The sequence below is a fragment of the Cupressus sempervirens genome, chromosome 10, assembly GCF_028749045.1.
Source record: "Cupressus sempervirens isolate cs-2001-9-10 chromosome 10, ASM2874904v1, whole genome shotgun sequence".
Lineage (NCBI taxonomy): Eukaryota > Viridiplantae > Streptophyta > Pinopsida > Cupressales > Cupressaceae > Cupressus > Cupressus sempervirens.
The window spans coordinates 398,086,717-398,109,697 of NC_143127.1; the positions used below are offsets into that span (position 1 = coordinate 398,086,717).

Below are 22,981 nucleotides of genomic sequence, written 5' to 3' on the forward strand. Positions count from 1 at the left end.
TGGCATGTTCTGATAGTTAAGTTGTTGAGTTGTTATCTTGCCGGGCCCATTCAGTGGGAGGAGAATGAAGATTTAGAAACAATAATATAATCACTGACCATAGCCAATAGTGGCATGTTCTGATAGTTAAGTTGTTGAGTTGTTATCTTGCCATCAAAGTTCAAATCTAATGAGGATGAGGCCCCCGTTTGTGGCCTCACTGATTCATGGCTTCCAGATAAAAGCATTTACCCCCTTTTGAAAAAAAGAAAAAAGAAAAAATATTATTTAAAAATAACTATTAAATAGCCTTGCAGTCGGCTGCATAAGCATACCGACGTGGGATGTGGCTAGATTGGTATATAAACCACTGACAGGCAAAGTGCAATGTAATTCTAAAGTGTTCACAGAAAAAATGACGATGCTGAACTTGATCAATGTGTCCGTCTTCTTTGTTCTCCTCATATTCTTCAACGGTGTCTCGGGTACCAATTTTACACCATCAATATGCAGTTCTAAGCTTTTTACTTCAATTTTTTTAGACCACATAACGCATTTGTGATATATGCAGGCTTGTCAGAAATGGAAGATTCACACTTTGTGGTGGCATCCAATGTGACAAATGACACAGTGAATTTAAGCTACACAAACCGTAGGCTGTTGGGTCGTCATGTGGGTAAGTCAAATCCTTGAAATACCTTACGTATATTTTCATAGTTTGGAATTTGATGGGTATAATTAAATTTGGAGGTCGATTCGCAGAGATACCGGTTCCGGCTTGCGAGAAAAACATAGTAGTTAATCAAAGCCCCAACTCTCCGATGTCAAACCAAATTACACCATCATACACAGTGACAGTAGTGAATGTGTGCAGCACAGGCTGCTCCATTGCACAAATACATCTCGACTGCGGATCCTTCGCCTCTGCCATATGGATTGACCCAAGATTTTTCAAGCGTTTGAGTATCAATGACTGCCTTGTTAACGATGGGAAGCCCATAACGGCCGGAGGCTCTGTGTCCTTCGTTTATGCACAAACTTATAAATTTCCCATGACAGTCTCTTCTGTTAAGTGCGTGCCATGACTAGAAAGCACTTTCTGTCATATTTTATGCCTGAGGCCCTAACTACTGATGAATAATGGCTTCGGATTATTAAATAAATGTATATAGAGCAGATCTATTTACTGTTTATGCAATGGATATTTATAATTGCTGATTCCGTTGTCTTGTATTTGGAACCGTTATATACTATGGAATTTATTGTGTTTATTTACCAGTTTTGCTTGTGCTTACAACTGCTATATGCTATTGAATTCATTATGTTGATGTTCAAATATCATTTAAACTGGAGATAATTGCATTGCTCTTGTAATGCATATATCGGACTCAAGGTTTCATGGATGTTTTAGTGGAATAATATATTAGAGAAACGGAGACATTGTTTATTTGTCCTTCCCAGATAAAATTGATGCGTGTTAACACATTTAATATTGATTGTACTCGAAAATTTAGAATAAATGCTCAGTTGCATTCTTATTTGCATGAATTCAGGAAATTAGGGTTTGTGTATATTTCTGCATTAGGTGTTCGTTATAATTTGGTTTTCGTGTATGTAGGACAATGTGCACTTACTTCTTATAAAAGGATGTGGCTATCTTCTCTACAAACTGAACAGTTGACATTTTTGTCATAATTAAATTTTATTTAATTTCTATATTATTTAAGTAAAAATATCTAGGTCAATATATGTTTTTCACTTATTTGACAATGCTTTAAAAGCAGGAGTTGAGATATTCTGAGGAGAAACTGACAATCAATAATTAAAATAGCGTGTTTCCCTTTGATGTTATTTGTTGAATTGAGTGTTTAATGCCTTGACTGATAAATGCTAAATTAATAATGTTAGGGTGCCATGTGGCGTGTAGCCATCACTCGATCAATATACATAGTAATGAAGGGTATTTTATTTTACCGTTGGAAGGCGTTTGTAGACACAATTAGGATGCTTTCAGCACACAACAAATGATCATTGTCTGCACCCTTCGTCTTATGCATATTTTTCACCAATAGCCTCATCCTTGAGATACGGTTGATGGAGAACACGTCTTACAAAGTTAAAAGTTAATAGAGTTGATTAAGTCTAAGAATAATTTTATTAGAATAGTGTAAAAACTGAATACAACAGGTTCATCATGAACTATTTAGTATAAGCTACCTGAGTATTATACTTCTAAAGCTACCATATCATCACTAAACTTGACTTATAGGTTAGTCAACCCATTTGTTTCACTTGAACAAGTATCAAAATAGTATAAGATTTATATTGTATATCCAAAAGATTTACATAGTGTTGATTATTGAAAAATTTACATAGTGTTGATTATTAAAATTAAACATGCTATTGATTTATATTCAGGGCCCATCCATCATTAGAATCCAAAGCTTGCAAGAAAGTTGCATCAAACAATTCATCATTCCATCTTGCTAGAACAAAATCATTAGTTAGAGCCTTTTCACTAGCAGAAACATTAGGAGTAGATTGTTGGGTGCTAGTGGAAATGTGTAGGTCTTTATTCTTTCAATTTGTTTAATGTCATTTGGGTCCATCATATTATTGAATTGATCAAGGTACTTGAAAGCCTTGACCTCGTCTTTATGAATAAGTAGCATTCCATCCCTGACTAGTGTCATAAATTGAACCATAGAGATTTTTGGAGAAAGTGACACCTGAGACATAACGAAAAAATGTGGGAGTTTACAAGTAAACTTAGTAAGTCCTCTATCCTTTTTCTGAAAGACCTCTTCATTTCTCACTTTCTAAAGGAACCATAAAATTTTACATGTAAGAATAGATCAAAAAGAGTTGAGTTTAGAGTCAAAAGCTTCAACATATCTAGCTAAAATTTCACTCCAGGAAAGACCTGCTTTTGAATTCCATACAATAGGATTTCCCAAAACAATTGATCATATCATAATAGAAAAATTACACTAAAAGAAAACATGTTCAAAAGACTTAACTATATTACAGACTTTGCAATGGCCAAGAGTAAGACCTAAAGACTCCAAGTTAAACCTTAAGGCAAGTTTTTTGAGCAAGAAAAGCCATTTAAAACAAACTTTTTTTGGTTCCACTTTTGATTGCCATAAATATTAAAAAAGGAAAGACCATTCAAAATAAGGAGAACATAATGCCCACACTTGGACCACTCTGTGAAATATTTCAGATCAGACACAAGCATATTATATAGTTGTTTTACTATTACTTCATTAAGCATTGTTCCATCCTTCCACAACAATTGTTTGAAAAATCTAACTGAGTCAATAGCCTTGGAGAAGTTACATGTACCAAGTGCCTTGCAAATTAATGTATCACTTTTCTTCTAAGTCTCTATGATACCATATCTAGTTCTAAGTTCATCCCAAGTACCCATCTGATTATAAATCATTAAATCATTTATTAAAGTCACTACCAACATATTCCAATATTTGAATGAGAAAATTTGTGTAATTACCAAAGGTTTTCTATTTGGGTACAACCTCCACCAAATTGATCTATGTGTGACAAGATAAGATGGGGAAGAGCCAACAACAACTCTAACTAGTAAGAGTGTCCTTGAATGGGTCTGAGCCTTCTAAAGGGTAGTAAAAACATTAGAACCAAAGACCTTGATCTTGAAGTCACCTAATAGAAAATCACAAAATGGAATGGTCATCAAACTTTTACTTTTAGAGATGATAAAAAATTGAATGTTATTTCTGGTTAAGATTTTCCAAGGTTCATTACCATATATGGCCTTAAGAATCCACTTAGAGGTAAGAGTAGTAGCATAATTACCCTTCCTGCCAAAGAGAACTAATGAGTCTGCCATTTAACATGTTTCTTTTGAATTTTATCAAAGATGCACTCCCACATAACTTTAGTAGAAGGATTGACTACAAAAGGGATACCAAGGTATCTAACAATCTCATTAGGGCCTTTCAATTTCCAAGACATTAACTAAACCCAATAAGGAGGAGATTCAGACCAACCTAGAACAAAAGATTTATGAGAAGATTTTTTGGCACTTGAGGCTAAACGATATAATTCAAGTCTATCCAAGGTGTTACAAAAATTCATTTCCTCAAGTTCCAAGAACAAAGAAGTGTCATCAGGAAAATGAGAATTTAGTAGAGTATCATTATTAGGTAAGAGAAGACCTTTAACAGGAGGACCAAGGGAGGGAGCTCTAAGAAAATAAAATATAGTATGAACAATAATAAAAAATAGGGAAGCGGCAATGCTACAACCTTTTCTAATTGATCTCCCAAAAGGAATAGGGCTGGTAAGTGTTCCATTCATATCTATGATAGTGGAAGAGTCCTTGAACAACACCTTTATCCCTCTGCAAAGAAATCCAAAAGCTTGCAACATCTCAATAACAAAAGGTCATTCAATTCTATCATATCATTTTTTCAAAATCAAGTAATATCATAGCCACATTCTGCTTGCTCTTCTTAGCCCAATGCATTGCTTCCCAAATATATACCTACTCTAAATGAAACCTATCTGTGTAACTAAGATAAACCTATTGAGAAAATTCTTAATGCTTTTAGCTAGCAATTTAGCAATGATCTTGTAAGAGATGTTCAATCATGTTATTGCTCTCCAATTTTTTTATTTCAGCTTTATCAACATTCTTTGGTATCAATTTTTACCATGCATTTATTGATGCTTCTTCCCAAGGATCCTCTACTAAATTAGTCTTTATAGAGTTCCAAAAAATCAATGGAAATCTAATCTATGTTAGTTTTTATAACTCAGCAAGAAGACCATCACATCCTAGCAGTTTTTCATTGGCTAAAGAGTTAATATACCATTTAACTTCTTCTAAAGTAATAAGATTTTTTAGTTTGTTACTATCTTCTTCTATCACTTTTCTGGGAATCAATTGAAGACATTTATCAAGTGCCTTATAGTTAGCATTAGCCATCTCAGATGATTTAGAAGTTGAGAATACTACTCAAAGAAAGTTTGCTAAATTAGATATGGATTTGATGACTTTCCACCATTAAAGTGAATGTGTTCAATGAGTTACCTTTTATTCTTTTCCTTGACAATTATAGGTTTGAGAGAAACTAGAACCCTAACATTTAAATATGGAGGGTAGTCTTACATTGTTCTATCTAGAGAACTGAGCCAATAGGCTTCAATATTTGGTGGATAAAGGGCCAAAATTCAACGTTCAAGTTCTTAATTTATACCCAATTTGGTAAAGCCCTATCAGACACTTCTTCTACATTCCTAGTCACTGACCATGGGAAGGCTCTAAATAGAGATTTACCCACATTCTAGAATTTCTTGCTAAGTATTCTTTCTTGCATGCTACGAGTCTTAAAAAATACAATAAAGAGCCCTCCTTGAACCATTCTATAGAAAGTAACATGAATCCCAAATTTTTTACCGCAAACATTTACAACCTATTCATAAAAAACTTTAGAGATTGTAGAAACCCTTTATCTAAGCATGCAAAGAAAATTGCAACAGTTTTAACCAAGATTTTTTTATTTTAACAGCTCTCACCATATCCTCATTTGACCATAGAGAAAGGGTGTTTAGTTCATGTGGCAAGATCTTACCTTCCTCCTTTCCTCCACTGACACTAGATTCATAGTTGCCTCCATCCCTTAGTCTATATCTATTGGTTGTGGCTCCATCACTTTGAAGTCCATCCAGAGTGATCCTATAAATCTTGCAAGAAAACAAAGAAGACGATGGGCAAGAAGTTGAAGACTCCTCTAGCACTTCCTTATATGACAGTTTCTCAGGCAATTCCTTTTCCTAAACTTAAGAACAATCTTGGTCATGGGTGTTGTTTAAAACCTCATCAAATTTCATCATTTCTTCAGATGTCTCTCCTCCACCATAAACCATGATTACCTCCTCTTATTCTCTCATGGGTGATCTAGGGTGGATAGATAATGGTAGGGCAAGGTAAGATTTAGCAATTATTAATAGGGAAGCCCAAATGACACACAAACAAGAGCCATGAAAGGACACTCAAAAAAGCACAACAACAAAGAAAGTAAGTACCAAAAATGAGAAAAGAAGTGAAAACTAGCGCACAAAAGGAGTAAAAAAGCCCAAAAAACACATTGTAAAATATGGGAGTTGAGGCACATAAGTGTCTAGCTACTGTATGTAGTTGCAGAGCTCTCCTTCTTTCTCTAAAATCAAATATGACATGAAAATAATCTTATGCTTTTGGTCTACTTTACCATGAGGTTGAGTCTCGCTCATACCCTTGCTAAAGTGGGGGCTAAATGTACAAGTGAATATGTGGCCTCTGCTAACACACACACTTCAACATGGTCATTGCATGCAGATTCATCTTGGAATGAACATTGGATTGTTCATCTGAAAATTAACCTGCAAAGTGACTTGTTGCCTTCTATCTAAAGGGATTTTGCCTGTTAATATCCTCAGAATCAAGGTGCAAGCAACCAAACCCTCTATGAACAAAGGATTTGACAATGAAATTAAGCTAAGAATGAGTATGCAAATTAATCTAGAATGAAAGATGCAATGTAATCTAAGAACAAATAAAGCAAGCTAGATTAAGCAAATGCATGATTAAACTAAAATGAGATTAAACTAAGAATGAGAATGTATGCAAGAAATGTAAGTAAATGTGAGCATGAATTTCAGCAGTGATTCAATGCAAATTCTCCAAATTCATCCTCCTCAAAATGAAGAGATGAGGGTCTCTTAAATAGGCTTTCCTAGAATCCATCAATGGTTGAGATCGATTCGGATCAACGGTCAGGATTGAAGACGAGGTTCAGTCATAAAGGGAGATTCCCAAATTAAAGGGAGTTAACAGATTTAATTTGAGTAAAATAAGGAGTTAACTATTTTAATTTGAGTAGAAAAAGGAGTTAACTGATTTAACTCATTTTTGATCAATAGTGAACTGGAAATTTCCCTTTTTGAATTGAAGAGAGATTTTGTTGAGATATTTAATTTAATAAAATGAGATATGCTCTCATAATTACTTTTTCTATTTAATTAAATAATCTTTAATTAATTAGAGACAGTTTTCCTATTTAATTAAATAAATTCATTTAATTAATTAGAAGTAAGTACTCCATTTAATTAAATAATTTTGTTTAATTAATTAGAAATAACTTTCCCATTTAATTAAATAATTACATTTAATTAATCAAGATAGGCATATCTATTAAATTAAATAAATTTAATTCCATAGTACATTAGCCATTAGGATATAATTTAATTTAATTAAAGTATAAATACTTAATAATTAAATTAAATATTAATCAATAGGTTTAATGTGACTAATATGAGTAAATACTATAGGAATTAAATAATAAGCATGATGAATGCAGATTTAGGTTTTCTGCATCTGACAATTAAGTCAAGTAGTGAATAGCATAATGAGAATTCCATATTAGAATAGGACTTAGAAATTATCAGAAATAGACCAGAATTGGTAATAATGGCAATGAGCCAATTTTGGGGTATTACATTTTACCCCTCTTTGAATGAATGTGCAAGCAACACGTTCAATTCAAAGATAATTAGAAAGCATGATGCGAACATGAGATTGGTTCTGAAGGTGATAACACGGAGACCAATTGATAAGCTTTTTAAGGACCATCTCTAGAACAAAGCTTTATCCTAAGGAATCCAAGCAGAGCACTTAGATACCTAAGATCGATAGCATTTAAAAGACTACCTCTAGAACGAAGCGTAATCTTTAAGGATCTAGACAAAACATCTAGATACCTAATATTGATAAGCATTTAAAATGTTTCTTCAGAACGAAGTTTAACCTTTAAGGATCCAAATAGAACACCTAGATACCTGAGAGTGATAAAGCATTTAGAAGACTATCTCCAAAACAGAGCTTAATCTTCAAGGATCCAGATAGAACAACTAGATACCTAGAATTGAAAGCATTTAGTAGATTATCTCTAGTACAAAGCTTAACCTTCAAGGATCTAGATAGAACACCTAGATACCTGAGATTGATAAAAGATAACAAGTTCCAATCATGAGTTGTAGAATCATCCCCAGAATGAGGCTTGATCCTCAGGAGTCGGGGTTTAGACTCTCCCAATACCTATCCATCAAACTCTGAGAAGTGTTGTTATAAGGTTGATCAATTGATGAAAAGATAAGATAGATAGAAAAGATGCCAGATAGAAAGGAACAAGATGCCCCGAGTGATTAGATGCCCCAAGTGATAGATGGCAAAGATGCCAGATAAAAGGGAACAAGATGCCCCGAGCATTAAGTATTCAATGATGTAATCATCCTGCCCCCTCGAGAGTGAAATTGAAAGATGACACACCAAAAATATGATTTGAAGTAGTATATCATGTCAATAGAATCTAGAAGAGATCAAAATGATCTAAAGATTCGGTTGATTTGAAATGATTGTGAAGTTGCAAAAGCCAAGTTTGACCAAAAGTTGACTAGATTCAACCACAGTTGACTTAAGTTGACTATTTTCAAAATGAATTTTGAAAATATGGAGAATGTAAAGTTGAAAGGATTCCAAGAATCATAAAGTATCAGAAAGATTTGGGTTGCACAAGCGTCTGATCACATTGGTCCCCAAAATTTTAATATGCATTTTTAAGGTTCTTAGGTGTGTTCAATTTTGAATTTGATCTTGAAAATAGATCCAGAATAGTCCAATTAGCTAGGGGTGTGATTTTCGTGCAAATCCAAGCACTTTGAAAAATTTGGTCAACACCTATATAAGGACTCGAAGGGTCATTTTCAATGCATTTGTGCTTTTGTCTTGTAGTGATTTTGAGCTCTGATAGAGACATGGCAGTGAACATGAGATATCATCATTTTGAGCACTCCAGACGACACAGCCAGCTAGCAGACTATGAACGACCAGTGAGTCATCGATTTCTCATCTTTGTACTTTTGTTTCCACACATTTCTAGGTCATTTATTGCATGTTTTAGGATTTTCAATTCTTTCTTCACGCGAGATCGATCTCTTCTCGCACAAAGATCTTCTTTCTTCATGCGAAGAAATAGGATGCGCCGTTTCTTCGCACATGGCCGAAGAATCATTGCGAGGGGCGATTTTGGTTTCGCACGAGGATTGGGATTCTTCGCGCGAGGTAATTCGTGTTTCATGCGAGAATCTCTTTTCTTGCGCAAGCAGCTCTATCTTCGAGCGAGGAGATCTTTTTTCACATGAAGGCTAGATTCTTCGTGTGAAGAAAGAATTATTTCATGCGAAACTGAATGTCTTTGCACGAAATTGGATGTTTTCGCGCGAGATTTCATGAATCTCGCATGAAATTTTGTGATAGTTTTGTGATTTCGCACTTAGAAATTGCACTTTATTTCATTTTGATGCTTCGATTTGACTTGATACTGATCGTTTGTTTGTCATTTTTTTTTGTGTGTGTAGGACATCTTCAGAGACATTTCATTTAGATATCATTATCTTCCATATGGAGAGTTATTGTAGAGTTTGGATGATGCAGATTAGGCACACATTGCCCGATTGGGTTTGTCTTCACTATGTTGGATTCCAGCCATGATGGTGAATCACGGCTTACTGACTGCCTTGGTAGAGCATTTTCATTTGAAGACGAACACATTTCATTTGCCGATGGGTGAGATGACGATTGCCTCGGAGGATATATGGAGGATACTGAGGATCCCATTTCACGGCACCCAATTCATCTATGATATAGTGCCTCAATTAGAGACAGAGGCACTTTCCATTATATTCGGGAGAGAGCTACCTAGAGGCAGGGCCATCAGCTAGGATGAGTTGATGCATACTTATGGACCCACACATAGGCTGGCATCTGTGCTGGGTATATTTTTGGGCTACTTCCTATGTCCTGATAGGGGACAACATGGGTTGGAGTGTGGATGGGGTGTCATGCTTCACAGGATGCTGGAGGCACTAGAGATCTTTAGATGGGGTCAGTGCATGTTGGCTCACCTTTTCCATGAGATGCATAAGGTCGTCTTCCATGAGAAGAAGATCATGGCAGTAGGAGTTTATGTTCTACAGATCTAGGCCTTGGAGCATCTCCCTATATGTAGGTTGATTTTTGAGGATGCTCGGGAGCCTATGGAGCCCTACATTTGTAGATATTGAGGGCATATTACCCAAGTCCACCTGGGTAAGACTGAGCACTGGCGGACACATCTTGATGACCTAGTGTCTATTATATGGTGACCGTGGAGAGAGATAAAGGACTGGGATGATGCCCCCAGAGAGCTGCCCTGGATGTTTAGCTCTCGACCGCTAGCAGGTAGGACGACATCAGTCATAGAGAGATTCATGATCTCATGAGTGTGGCGACAGTATGGTTGACCACAAGACATTTCAGCTGAGTACTCTGCCTATGCTAGGGTGTAGAGGCATATTGAGTGGGGATGGCCTCCATGGATGGATCCAGGACGATCCATGATAGACATCCGCAACCTAGCTACAATTCAGTGTGACTACCTGCCGACGATAGCAGATGCTGGGATGAAGCCTACATATCAAGCATTTTTGATCAGTCATCCATACTCATGTTTTACAGATCTAGTGGGGATGGCAGGGCAGGTACAGGGATAGGGACAGGTGCCCCAACAGCAGTAGGCATAGCCATAGATGCCACCATAGGTCCAGCATCGAGTACAATAGATGCCTATTCCCCCATGTCAGATGGGATTAGACCCAGGTGTTGGGGGTAGTGGGGTAGGACATAGTCAACAGAGGAGGTAGAGGACAGAGGAGCAGGCCCCTCAACAGGAGGTCCCACAGCAGCAGGTGCCTTAGCCATAGGTACCTCCACCATAGCAGGCACCTTAGATGTTTGATGAGGATATGTCGGATCAGTCAGCAAGTGGGGTACAGGATGTAGTATGACGGTACCGAGAGTAGGTTCGTGCGGCCTCTCGATAGTTGGGAGAGTTGCAGATTGCATTGGCAGTCAGGGATGCGCAGCTAGTAGAGTGACAACGAGAGACAGATTTTTAGAGAGAGTGCACAGAGACTATAGAGCGGAGATTGGAGCTGGCACAGGATGAGATCCGCTTCCAGTCAGCTCAGACAGCATATTATTATGCGGCATAAACTAGTGCAGTACCTGATAAGACATTGTAGGTTCAGTTTTTCTCTCAGTATGTGCGAGAGTCTGGAGGTGCACGACCTCCTGTCAGGCCGGATATGCCACAACCACCTTTACCACCTACTGCCCCTGCACCTCTTGCTCCTCCTGGAGGCGAGGGTTTGGGACAGAGTTAGATGCTCTATGTCTGAGTTTTGATTTTGATGTTTAGCTATGTATCGATTGATGTACCAACACCACATGTATCATTTTTGATCAATTGCACTCGAGTAGCACCCATTTTTGTACTGACCCATTCGTTGATATATATATATATGAGATTTTGAGCTGAGTATTTTTGTGTACATGTCATTGTCTGTTTTGTTTTTCTTTGATGTACATGAGATGTATGATAGAACACATATGTATGAACTGACATCTTATGTAGTGTTGCATGTTTTTGTTTGACAGTCATAGGTATTCCATTGAGGAGTGAGAATCGACGAACCAAACACTTGTGCAGCTGTGGAGGAATCTGATGCATGTGGAGTATGAACAGAATTACCATCGAATTGCATGCTAATGCAAATGAAGTATGTAATGCAAGACTATATTAAATGCAACCTTAGGTCTAGTTACCAAGCCTTGATGATTTATCATCACTAGATATAAAATAAAGCTCATATGTTATACAACTCCCACTAACATTGCAATCATGAAACTATGAATATAACATATGTTATTGGGATGTGGGATTAAATGTAAGCATTCAAGGCACAAGAAGCCAGAATGACTAGAACATTTGTCCCTTTTAATGTAGCAAGTTAACATAAGCATCAAAGCATAAACGTTAGATGACCTGAATGTTGCTTGCATGACAGGCACACCAAACACACAGGAGATTCCTCTTATGCTAAGTATTTAGTATTCATTCTATTCGCAATGACCCTTGCATTCGTAACTTGAGACAAAAGTGTGCTAGATATACTCGTAGTGACCCATACGTTCACTTAATAGGACGAGTATCAATATGTACTATAGCATGAAGAGTTTAATCTAACAAACAAGGAGAAGAACCAATGTCATTGACATATCTGTATAAAAGGAGTCAAGGTACACGCGGCCATCCAATACAAGATGGAGGCTCTTATAGTGGACACCCCTCTTATAGGAATAGATCAACTTATTGGAACTAAACTGCAAATAGAAATCAAAGAAAAAGATCATGCCCCCAGTCATTACTTCTCTAGTTGAAGATGACATCATCGATTTGCTCGAGGAGATATGATAAAGCAAAACAAAGCAAACAAAGAAAATGCTTAGCATATCCAAACAAATATATCATTTTTGAGTTTAATGTTTTCGGGATTGATGTCAAGTGCTAATGTCTAGAACATGTTCTAAAGAAATCTCTTCAGTAGGGTGACAACAGTAGGTAGACACAGTCAGAACGACTGGTGACTGAGGTCAAAGAGGAATCTTCACGATGAAGAACTTAAAGAGGACTAAGCAATAGTAGACCAACACAGCTAGGACGACTGGTGACTAACGCAAAAGAGATCTTTCATAAATGAATCTTGAGACATGACCCAAGCAACGGTAGACAAACACAACTAAAACAACTGGTGATCGTTGTGAAAGAGATTCTATGAGGAGAATCTCGAAAAGAGTGACACTAGCAACAGTAGGTAGATGCAGTCAGAATGACTGGTGACTGTCATGAAAGAGATTCTATGAGGAGAATCTCAGAAAGAGTGACACTAGCAACAGTAGGCAAACGCAGTCAGAACGACTGGTGACTATCGTAAAAGAGATTCTATGTGGAGAATCTCGAAAAGAGTGACACTTGTGATAGTAGGCAGACATAGTGAGAACCACTGGTAACTATCACGAAGGAGATTCGATGAGGAGAATCTTGAAAAAGTGACACTAAGGGGGGAATGCCCCCGAGCTATGACAAGACTCAATCCATGGATACATAAGCAGGAAAAGCAGGAAAGTGAAAGCATGAAAGCGACTATACAGAATAGCCAGAAGATGTGCAGCAAGATGGAGCATTGGGAACAAGAGGCGCCTGTTTACCAGGTTTTCACCTTCTTGGCAGGATTCCCCTTTTTATGCTACCATGATGCCTGTTTCCAGGTTTTCACCAATGGCACTTTTCTTGTTTTCCAATTTTTTTTTTTTTTTTTTTTTTTTTTTAGGACTTTTTCTGATTTTTAGATTTTTTTTCAAGACATTTAGATATGTACAGAGAGCTTGCTGAGATTGAATCAACTATAAAATCGCTTCAGGTGGAGAGTGTTCCTAGGCTCTTTAAGCACTTCTCCTTTGATTGTAGAAAGCTGATAGGCACCAGATCCATACACTGCAGTAATGATGTAAGGACCTAGCTAGTTTGGTTCAAACTTTCCCTTTTGCATTCGTTGTTGTTGATTCTTAGGATTCTCTTTTAGGACGAGATCACCCAGCTAGAAGTCACGTGGCCTAATTCTCCTATTGTAACTTCGTGCCATTCTTTGTTGATATGCTCACAGATGATCATAAGCCACTTGTCATCGTTCATCCAACAACACAAGCTCTTGAAGTCGAGCTATCCTATAGTCATCATTAGTGATAAAACTTTTCATAGAGATTCTCAAAGTAGGAATCTCGACCTCTATCAGAAGCACAGCATCTGCCCCATATACCAACGCAAAAGGAGTCATGCTCGTTGGAGTTCTAATGCTTTTCCTATACGCCTACAAGGTTGGATTGATTTGGAGATGCTAGTCTTTCCCTGACTTACTAACTGTGCGACGAAGAATTTTGAGGATCACCTTATTGGATGCCTCAGCTTGGCCATTACCCTGAGGGTAATAAATGGAAGACCAATGTTGTGTAATCTTGAATTTCTTGCACAGTTCCTTGAGGTCTTTATTTTTGAACTATCCTCTATTGTCAGTAATGATTGATGACAGTATACCATATCTACAGATGATATAGTTTGTGATAAAAAGTGCTATAGTTTTTCCATCAGCAGTTGTGAGAGGGACTGCCTTTACCCATTTCGTGAAATAATCAGTAGCGGTGATAATGAACTTATGTCCATTAGAAGAGGTTAGGTGAATTTGCCCCACCAAGTGAAAGGCCCATTGTTGAAATGGCCATGTTGTAGTAGAGGGAATCAACTCTCTAGCTGGAGCATGAATGAGATTCCCATGTAGCTGACACTGCTTGCAGGATCTAGCATATTTAACAGCTTCTTACTCCATTTTAGGCCAGTAGTAACCAACACGAAGGAGTTTGCGAGCTAGTGTTAGGCCATTGGAATGAGATCTACAAATGCCTTTGTGAACGTCAATTAGTGCGTATTTGGACTTGTCGGGTTCTAAATACCTAAGGAGTGTTCTGTTGAGACCTCTCCTATATAGATCGTCAGCAATAATGACATAATGTGAAGTGTTACGGATTAGGTAACATTTCTCATTCCGGGTCAGACCTTTCGAAATGGTTTGATTACAAAGGTAGTAATAGATGTGATAGTATCGGGATGATTCTTGTCCTATAATAGAACAGATCATCCTAGAATCAGGTGTGTCATAGGCTGGGTAGTGTGACGCTTCCACGAAGAACTCGTATTGTAGATCATTTTCTGGCATTTGTAGAAGGGAGGCCACAGTGGCCATGGCATCAGCCGCTTTATTATTTGCATGTGGAACTTGTTGGAAGGTGATGTGTGCAAAATATTTCATCAAGTCATCAACCATGCATTTGTAAGGAATTAGTTTTTCATCGTTTGTTTGATACACATCATTTACTTGGTTGATGACAAGCTGAGAGTCATCGAAGATATCCAACTGATCTACTCTCCATTCAGCTACAATTTTAATACCATTGATCAAAGCTTCATATTGAGAAATGTTATTTGTACAAGGAAACATAATCTTGTATGCTTTGGGCAATGAGTATCTTTGTGGTGTGATGAAAAGTAATCCAGCACCTGATCCTTATTGTGTGAAGGATCCATCGAAGAACATAACCCATGTATGGTGAGTGAGTGTTAGAATTGACTCATCTAGAAAATCAATGTTTATTGGTAGAAGACTCTATATGGGTGCCTCGGCCAGCTAGTCTGCAATTTCCTATCCCTTTATAGCTTTGCGTTCAACATATTGGATGTCAAACTCACTTAGTATCATGACCCATTTAGCCAATCTTCCTGTGAGAGTTGTCTTACTGATCAAGTACTTTAATGGATCTATTTTAGCTACAAGCCGTGTAGTGTGGGCAAGCATGTAGTGTCTCAACTTTTGGGAAGCAAAGACAACTACCAAGCAAGCTTTCTCAATAATGTTGTAGTTTTTCTCATAAGAGACCAATGTTCGGCTCAAGTAATAGATAGCTCTTTCTTTGTTATCACTGTCTTCCTGAGCCAACAGGATTCCCAAAGATGTTTCAATGGCTGAAATGTATAAAAGCAAAGGCTTCCCATGCATAGGAGGCATCAGGATTGACATATTGACAAGATATTATTTAATGTGTTAAGTTTTTCTCACAATCCTGGCTCCAGTTGAATTTCACACCCTTATGTAAGGTCTTTGTGAAGGGTTGTGATTTATCTGCCAATTGTGAAATGAACCTGTGAATAGATTGAAGCCTTCCCTGTAGTCCTCTCATCTGACTAATGTTCTAAGGTGGTGACATGTCCATTATTGCTTGTACTTTTTTTGGATCTACTTCAATTCCCTTTGCAAAAACAATATATCCTAACAGTTTTCCTGATGTGACACTAAATGCGCATTTCTTAGGATTCAGCAAAAGACTAAACTTTTCCATATGATCTAGGATGGGACCCAAATCGTACAAATGAGTATTGTGTTTAACACTTTTGACCAAGGTATCATCAACATAGTCCTCCATAGTTCTATGCATCATGTCATGGAAAATTGTTGTAACAGCCCACTGATATGTAGCTCCAGCATTCTTTAAACCAAATGGCATCACATTCCAACAAAAGGTTCTCCATGCACATATGAAAGCTATTTTCTCTTGATCTTCTGGCACAATTTTTATCTAATTGTATCCAGAAAAATGATCCATAAGTGAGTACATCTCATAGCCAACTGTCATGTCCACAATCATATCAATATTATCTCGAGGACATGCCAAGTTAAGATCACGAAAGTCTATACAAACTCTGATAGACTTATCGTGCTTGGACACAGGGACAATATTGGATATCCATTTAGCATAATCAATTGCATGAATGAAACCAGCCTTCAGAAGTTTCTCTAATTTGGCTTTGATGAGCAATGCAACATGAGGATGCATTTTTTGAAGCTTCTGTTTAACTGGTTTTATGCCTGGTGCTATGGACACGTGATGCATAATAAGATCAAGATCCAATCCTGGCATGTCAGAATATGTCCAAGAAAAATTTATTTTCTTTCTCTTGAAAAAGGAAATGAATTGTTCCTTCTCTTCAAGTGACAATGACTATGCCAGATGTATCACATGAGGATGTTCTTCTGTGCCCAGGTTAATTGGTTGTGTCGGCTCTATTAACACTTATGATCTCTCCTGAAAGTGTCTGGGAAGGACATCCAATATCTCATCCACAGGCACCTCAGAGAGGTTTTCACCCTTGGATATCTCTTTTGTTTTTACTTTTTTGGGATCCGATACTGCCACAATGTCATTTTCACCATCAGACCTCTTGCATTTTTTCCTTTTAATTATGTGATTGAGATATTTGATGTCGGCCTTAGTCATGTTGATGCTCTGCTCATTGGTGGAAGACATTACATGTTCGATAGCGTTTAGGTAATAGGCAAGAGCATAGTCATTCTGGAATGTGGAGACTTTGATAGATGCATTGGGGTTCCAGTCTATAAGCTCGGGATGTGCGAGTGAGAGAGTAGTGGCTGGTTCAATTGCTTTCACAGTAGTCATTAAATGCATGGAGCAACAATTTGAGACCTACGACGACCTCACCCATAGGTGTATTCAAATGCCTCAGAGTACAAACATTAGTAATTGATGACTCTAGAACACTAGTTGGATCAGATCCCTGTGACCTATCCCTAGATGTTTCACTCACTTCGATTTGATTTTCATAGACATGCACTTGGTCAATGTCTTTATCTATAAATGCTTTTGAAAGATTGTCAAATTCATATTCATGAGAATCGGTGCTACATGGTGAGAGACTATAGAACTCCCCAACAGTGATAGGGACATACTCTCCTTCAGCCTCTAGATTTTTACACAAATACTCAATATGGCATGACTGACTAGATTCTCCTTTTTTTGAATGATATTTGAGTTGCTCAGCATTATCCTCAGAAGAATCACTAGTACCATCCACAGTGCTAACACGCGGCACAAAGTCATCTGGCTCAGCAAAGAATTTAGCAAGATCATAAGGAATATGATGAGGGTAAGAATCCTCATCATCAGATTCTTCTTCTTGAGTACTTGACTCAGATTGTGACTCATTTTTAGATGAACTCTTAGGTACGGGTATGAATTTATTAGATCCCAAATGGAAAGGGACCTTCTTAAACCCTATGCTAGTTGTGTCACTATTGCTGCAAGTTGTTGCTTTGATAGGATCAATTAAACCATTGTTATTACACCCAATAGGACCGATTCCCTTGTAACCAAAACGCTTCATAAGCTTAAGACCAGGCCCATACTTCTTCAGAGTGATTTCTTGAGCTTGTTCGATTAGGTCTACTGGAGCCTCTTCTTTGTAAAGCCATGCAGCAATGGCTCTATTTTTGCTTTCATCTTCTAAGGGCACTTTAGCTTTGACAAAAGAGCCATTAAACTTAGTCTGAGGTGTCAACACGAATGGCTTCTTTTCTTCTGAGGGTCTCCCAAAATGTCAAGGGGAATCTGGAATAGATTTTAATGATAGCAGTGGTTCCATGTGGTACTCTCCCATACCAGTTTCTTTCAATTTAAATGACTGCTCAATTTTTTTTAGCTTATTGTTGTGACAATCAGTAAACTCATGGTTAGTAGGGACGAAAGAATCAGCAGCTTTGAGCATATTGCAAGTGTAGCTAGTAGTGGCAGGAATAGTAACTTCGAAGCCATGAAATGGGAATTTAATGCATTGGTGGTATGTGGATGGCACAGTGTGCATCTCATGTATCCATGGCCGTCCCAACAGAATGTTGTAGGCTAAGGGAATGTCAAGCACCTGACAGGTGACATCCGTTTCGACAAGATGGACGCGAATTGATAAAGTCACAAGACCTAGTAACTTTTGTTCTACTTCATCGTACGCTTTAATAGTGATCTTTCATTGAGGATCAATAGAGTCCTCAGAATAAACCAATTATCTAAGCAGAGCAGCAGAAACGATATTTAGGCCAGCGCCATTGTCAATGAGTACCCGATGAACACGTGTCTAGTGGATCATAACCTCAATGTGTAGAGACTGATTGTGTGGGTGATTCAGTGAGTTTTCATCCTCCTCGGAGAAGGTCATAAGATGAGGTGAGGTTAGGTGACCTACCATGGATTAAAATATCTCAAGATCAAGATCTTGAGGAACGTTTTCCTCAATGAGGGCTTTGTCCAAAATTTGCCTGTGAGTAGGCGAGATCATAAGCAGCTCAAATATGGAAATGTGAGCATTAGTTCATTTCAATTGATCTAGAACACTATAACTGGTTGCAGTCAAATTTGTTGTGTGTTTTGCACCTTTACCAGATGGACTAGCAAGGGTTTTTTCCTTGTGTTGTTCAAGACTTGAAATAGGAGGTGTAGGGCCTTTGAGCACCGACTTTGCATGAGAGTGAGTAACAGCATTAGCACAATGTTGCGAAGACACATTATCCATGTTATTGGAAGTAGGGCCTCTTAAGACAAATGGTGTCTTGGGTTTGTCATTATCTTGCTTGCCCTTTATGGTAATAACATTGCAGTATTTAGAATCTACAGGTTCAACCATGTGAATGACATTGTCATCATTGGAATACATATAGTTGACCTTATTGTAGGGTTCTAGTTTCAAAGTCTCTCCTTTTTCATAAGCTGGGAAAGGCTCTTTGAATGCCTTATGGTCCGAGTTTTTTTTATGTCCATCTACCACAAGTTCACCAACATCAATCATGTCCTAGACTTTATGATGTAAGTTTATACAGTTGCTCGTTTTGTGTCCCTTGTTTTGGTGATAGTCACAAAATGAGGTTTCATTACACCATGATGGACGTGGTTCTGGATCATAGGGATGAGGGTTATCCATTGGTGAGATAAGCTTGTGTTGTAGCAATGTTTTGTAAACCACATCCAAAGGTTCTCCTAAAGGCATATACTCTCACTTGGGTCATGTTGCCCATGAGTTTCTCGATTTGTTCCCAGACGCCTTATTGTCAGGAGGAGGCTTCTCAGCATTTATGGCTACTTTGAGGCAATCTGTGAGATTAAATGCTACTTTAGCAGGTTTTGGTGTGATATTATCAACAATCCCATCATGTACAATTTCTCAGTTCTTGTTGACATGTTTGGTTTTATTCCTATTAGAAGTGGAACCTTGTTTTGAGTCTCTCTGAAGAGTGAGCTCACCTTTCTCGACCATAAATTCTTCGATATGAATAGCCTGTGTAATCATTTCTTCAAAGGTACATGGACCTTGTAGTTGGACTCTATACCCAAAATCAGGTAAGAGGTTATCAATGAAAATGTCGAGCTTCTCTATTTCTGGGATTTTACGAGAATACTTAGTGTAAAGTTGTCTCCATCGTTGGAGGAAAGTGAGAAAAGGCTCACCAACCTTCTGTTTAAGGTTGCATAGATCTTGAATATTTACAGGATGTTGAATGTTATGAGAATATTGCTGAACAAATGAATTAGCAATTTCATCAAACGTCTTGATACCAAGAGGTAAATGTGAGAACCACTCCAAAGCCTGACCACCTAGGCTTCTAGGGAATAAACGCATGAGGTACATTTGATTATGTATAAACTCCATAGACAAAGCACCAAATTCTCGCAAGTGATCTTAGGGATCAGTAGTACCAAAGTACTTGTCATATTTGGGTAGTTCTACACCTCATGGGAAAGGCGACATGTTTATACTTTTGTCAAATGGGAATGAACAAAGAGCATCCAATGTGTATGTCTTTTTGGGTTTCTCTTTCTCATGCATCATCTGAGCCAATTGGTCTTGCATAATTTTTAGTTGTTTTTTGAGTTTAGCGGTCTCAGTTTCTTCTTCACATGTGATAATAGTCTCCACATTGAAATGTGTGGGTAGTTTAGCTCCCTCTTGGGCGAGTTTGAGAAAGTAATTTTCTTTCTCTTCGTTGAGTAGGACTCCCATGACTTTCTGAAAGTTCTTGTCTCTTCGACATTTTTCTATGTGTTCAGGAAGGATTTCCACCTCTTCCTATTCCTCATTAGTGTCATATTCTTTCTCTTTCTCCTTTTCATCCCTATGTTGTTCTTGATATCGACTATGACTAGCCCATTCAGGTTCACGATTAGTCATTATAGGAACTTGTTCAGTTTTCATATGTTGTGTTTCAAAAGGGTCCATGGAGAAAGGATCATACATTGTGTTTGGGAGTGCAGGACTTCTACCTGTCTCAGTATCCTCTTGGTAAAAAGGATTCCTAATTTGTTGCAAATAGGAAAATGTTCATTGAACTTGAGATGACCTTGTAGGTGAGGAAGACCGTGAAGATGCCTCACTAGCCAAACTCGATACAGATTGTATATCAAAAAGTAATCTGCCTCTGCCGCGATTATGACCCCTAGCACGACCACATCTAATGTTATTAGGGTAAAACATGTTGCCACTTCTGGTTGTGATAGTCATAAGCAAGGACAAGGACTACACTAAGACTGAGTCTCAAAAAGGACAAGATAGTAGCAAGAATGTTGTTCCCTAAGGCACAAATGGTCTAATTTAAAGGCTAGAAAAGTCAGAGATTATGACCACTGCAACACAAAGTATGAAAAGCATTAAGATAAGGACCAAAATTACTTATGAGACAAGACTAGTCAAGGTATAAGACACAAGTCTTCAGCTAAGTGAAGCGTCACTATTTCAAGACTATTTGCAAATAGAGAGCGATAAACAGACGCAAAAAAGGACAGTGTGTAGGCTGCAGATAGCTAGAATAGACCCAAATTGGTAATGCTGATACAAGTCTCACGTGAAAACCTTTATGGGTCACGTGAAGAAGTTTTATGGGCCACACAAAGATGTTTATGTCTCGCGTGAAGATCAATAATAGTGGTTTAATTTTGCACGAAAATGTTCACAGGATCGTGCAAAGATGCACAGTAAAATTTTAATTTCGTGTGAGGACAAAATGGCTTCGCACGAGAGCCAGATGATTTCACGCGAGACCCAAATGATTTCACGTGAAAGGACAGAACAATTTCACAACAATGACTGATTTTGACCAAATTTTTTATCATTCCAAGAACCAGGCAGATAAACAGGCACGTAGAACAGCAAGCAAGTGATTTCGAGCATGTCAAAAAATAATGAGCAAGGGAAAAAGAAACCTTGCACATGAACAATCAAGCGACTTAGTTTGTGCTAATTCCTAAGAGAGCTATTTGTGTACATTTTCAAAGAGTTTTCCAATCATGCATACATCTCTAGAAAATAAAAGTTGGCTTCTCTAAGGTATTTAGTAATGGTTTGACTCTGCAACTTTTATGACTCACAGGGGTGACCTCCAATCCTAGCGCACCGAGGTTTTGACACAGTCTGAGAACTTAATCTTCAAGAGCTACTAGGGAGATCTGACAACCCACAATGAACCACACCCATGGAGATTTCTTCCACAAGAACATTTATATAGCGGTTGTCACTACCATGGCAAAAATGGCTATTACCACTTGAGGTTCCGTCAATGCAATTTTCCCTATAGAGGGATTGTCTACTATGGTTAACCCTCTCTAAAGGTGACAGACTCATAGTAGTATACCATGAGGGGACATAGCTTCTAGATTCAAGGTTTTGACACCTTTTCACCTTTAGCCCAATCAAAACAGATAGATTAATCTGACATGCTAAACTAAGATTATCTCTTAAAGATCTATGATATCATCTCCCCGTGATCTATCAACCTCTCCAGAGAAAGGATGCCTAAATCAACAAGTTGAAGATTCATCTATCTATGAGATGCTCAAAGTATCCTCCCCACCTATAAGGAATTCATCTTAGAGAGGAGTTTCACTAGGAACCCACTCCCTCAAGATCCACGAATAGTGGTAATGGGGGCTTAATTACTGTGTGTGTATAGATGTTAATTCCTAAAAACAAATCTATCCAAAAGCAATCAAAAAGCACAAGGTGGTACACTTAACGCTTTAACTAATGTGAGATGAGTCCAAAGATGTGGAACACCTAACCTCTCACACAAGCTAAAACGAGTCCACAACTCATAAATTAGTGAGTTTTAGAAAGCACAAATAGGTTTCCTTGTGGAGCCTTTAACGCTTATGTCCTATAGACCCCTCCCCTATTTAACGTGGTGCTGAGCTTGCAACCACAGGGTGGAATGAGGGGCTGGTGGATTAGTGAGTCCAATAACCCAAGATAGCTAATTAGATCTATCACTAAAGACTAAGCCTGCTAGATGAAACTAATAGAGATCACAACCTAGTATAAAATTATGCATGTGTTGTAAAATGAGAACATGAAAGAAAATACACACACAAGCTTGACACAAGAGATGTTCGTTTTAGCTCCAAATGAAGTGTTATTAGTCAAAAATAATTACCTGGTAATCCTCGCAACACGCTTAGTAGATGTTTACCTATTTCTGGCAACTTTAGCACGCTTTTCCCATTGTCTCGCAAACTACTGCTATGATATTCCAAAAAAATCAGAGAACAAAGAAACACTAGAAACCGTGATCAGTCAGCAAAAAAATCAAAAAACACAAAAATCAA

At 37.8% G+C, this 22,981-nt stretch overlaps 1 protein-coding gene across 1 annotated transcript; it reads left to right on the top strand.

Moving 5' to 3' along the window:
• The first annotated feature begins 394 nt into the window (after positions 1-394).
• Positions 395-1,064, top strand: LOC149534355 (protein TAPETUM DETERMINANT 1-like). Its single transcript, XM_089804365.1, has 3 exons — positions 395-464; positions 551-643; positions 730-1,064. Exons 1-3 carry the CDS (start codon positions 395-397, stop codon positions 1,062-1,064), a joined length of 498 nt encoding a protein of 165 aa, XP_089660491.1.
• The last annotated feature ends 21,917 nt before the right edge of the window (positions 1,065-22,981 follow it).

What these genes read in the sequence shown, in the direction of transcription:
- LOC149534355 (XM_089804365.1), top strand. Translation starts at nt 395, where the DNA reads ATGACGATGCTGAACTTGATCAATGTGTCCGTCTTCTTTGTTCTCCTC. An exon ending in ATTCTTCAACGGTGTCTCGG is followed by an intron (nt 465 to 550) that starts GTACCAATTTTA and finishes TGATATATGCAG; the next exon opens with GCTTGTCAGAAATGGAAGAT. An exon ending in CACAAACCGTAGGCTGTTGG is followed by an intron (nt 644 to 729) that starts GTCGTCATGTGG and finishes TTAAATTTGGAG; the next exon opens with GTCGATTCGCAGAGATACCG.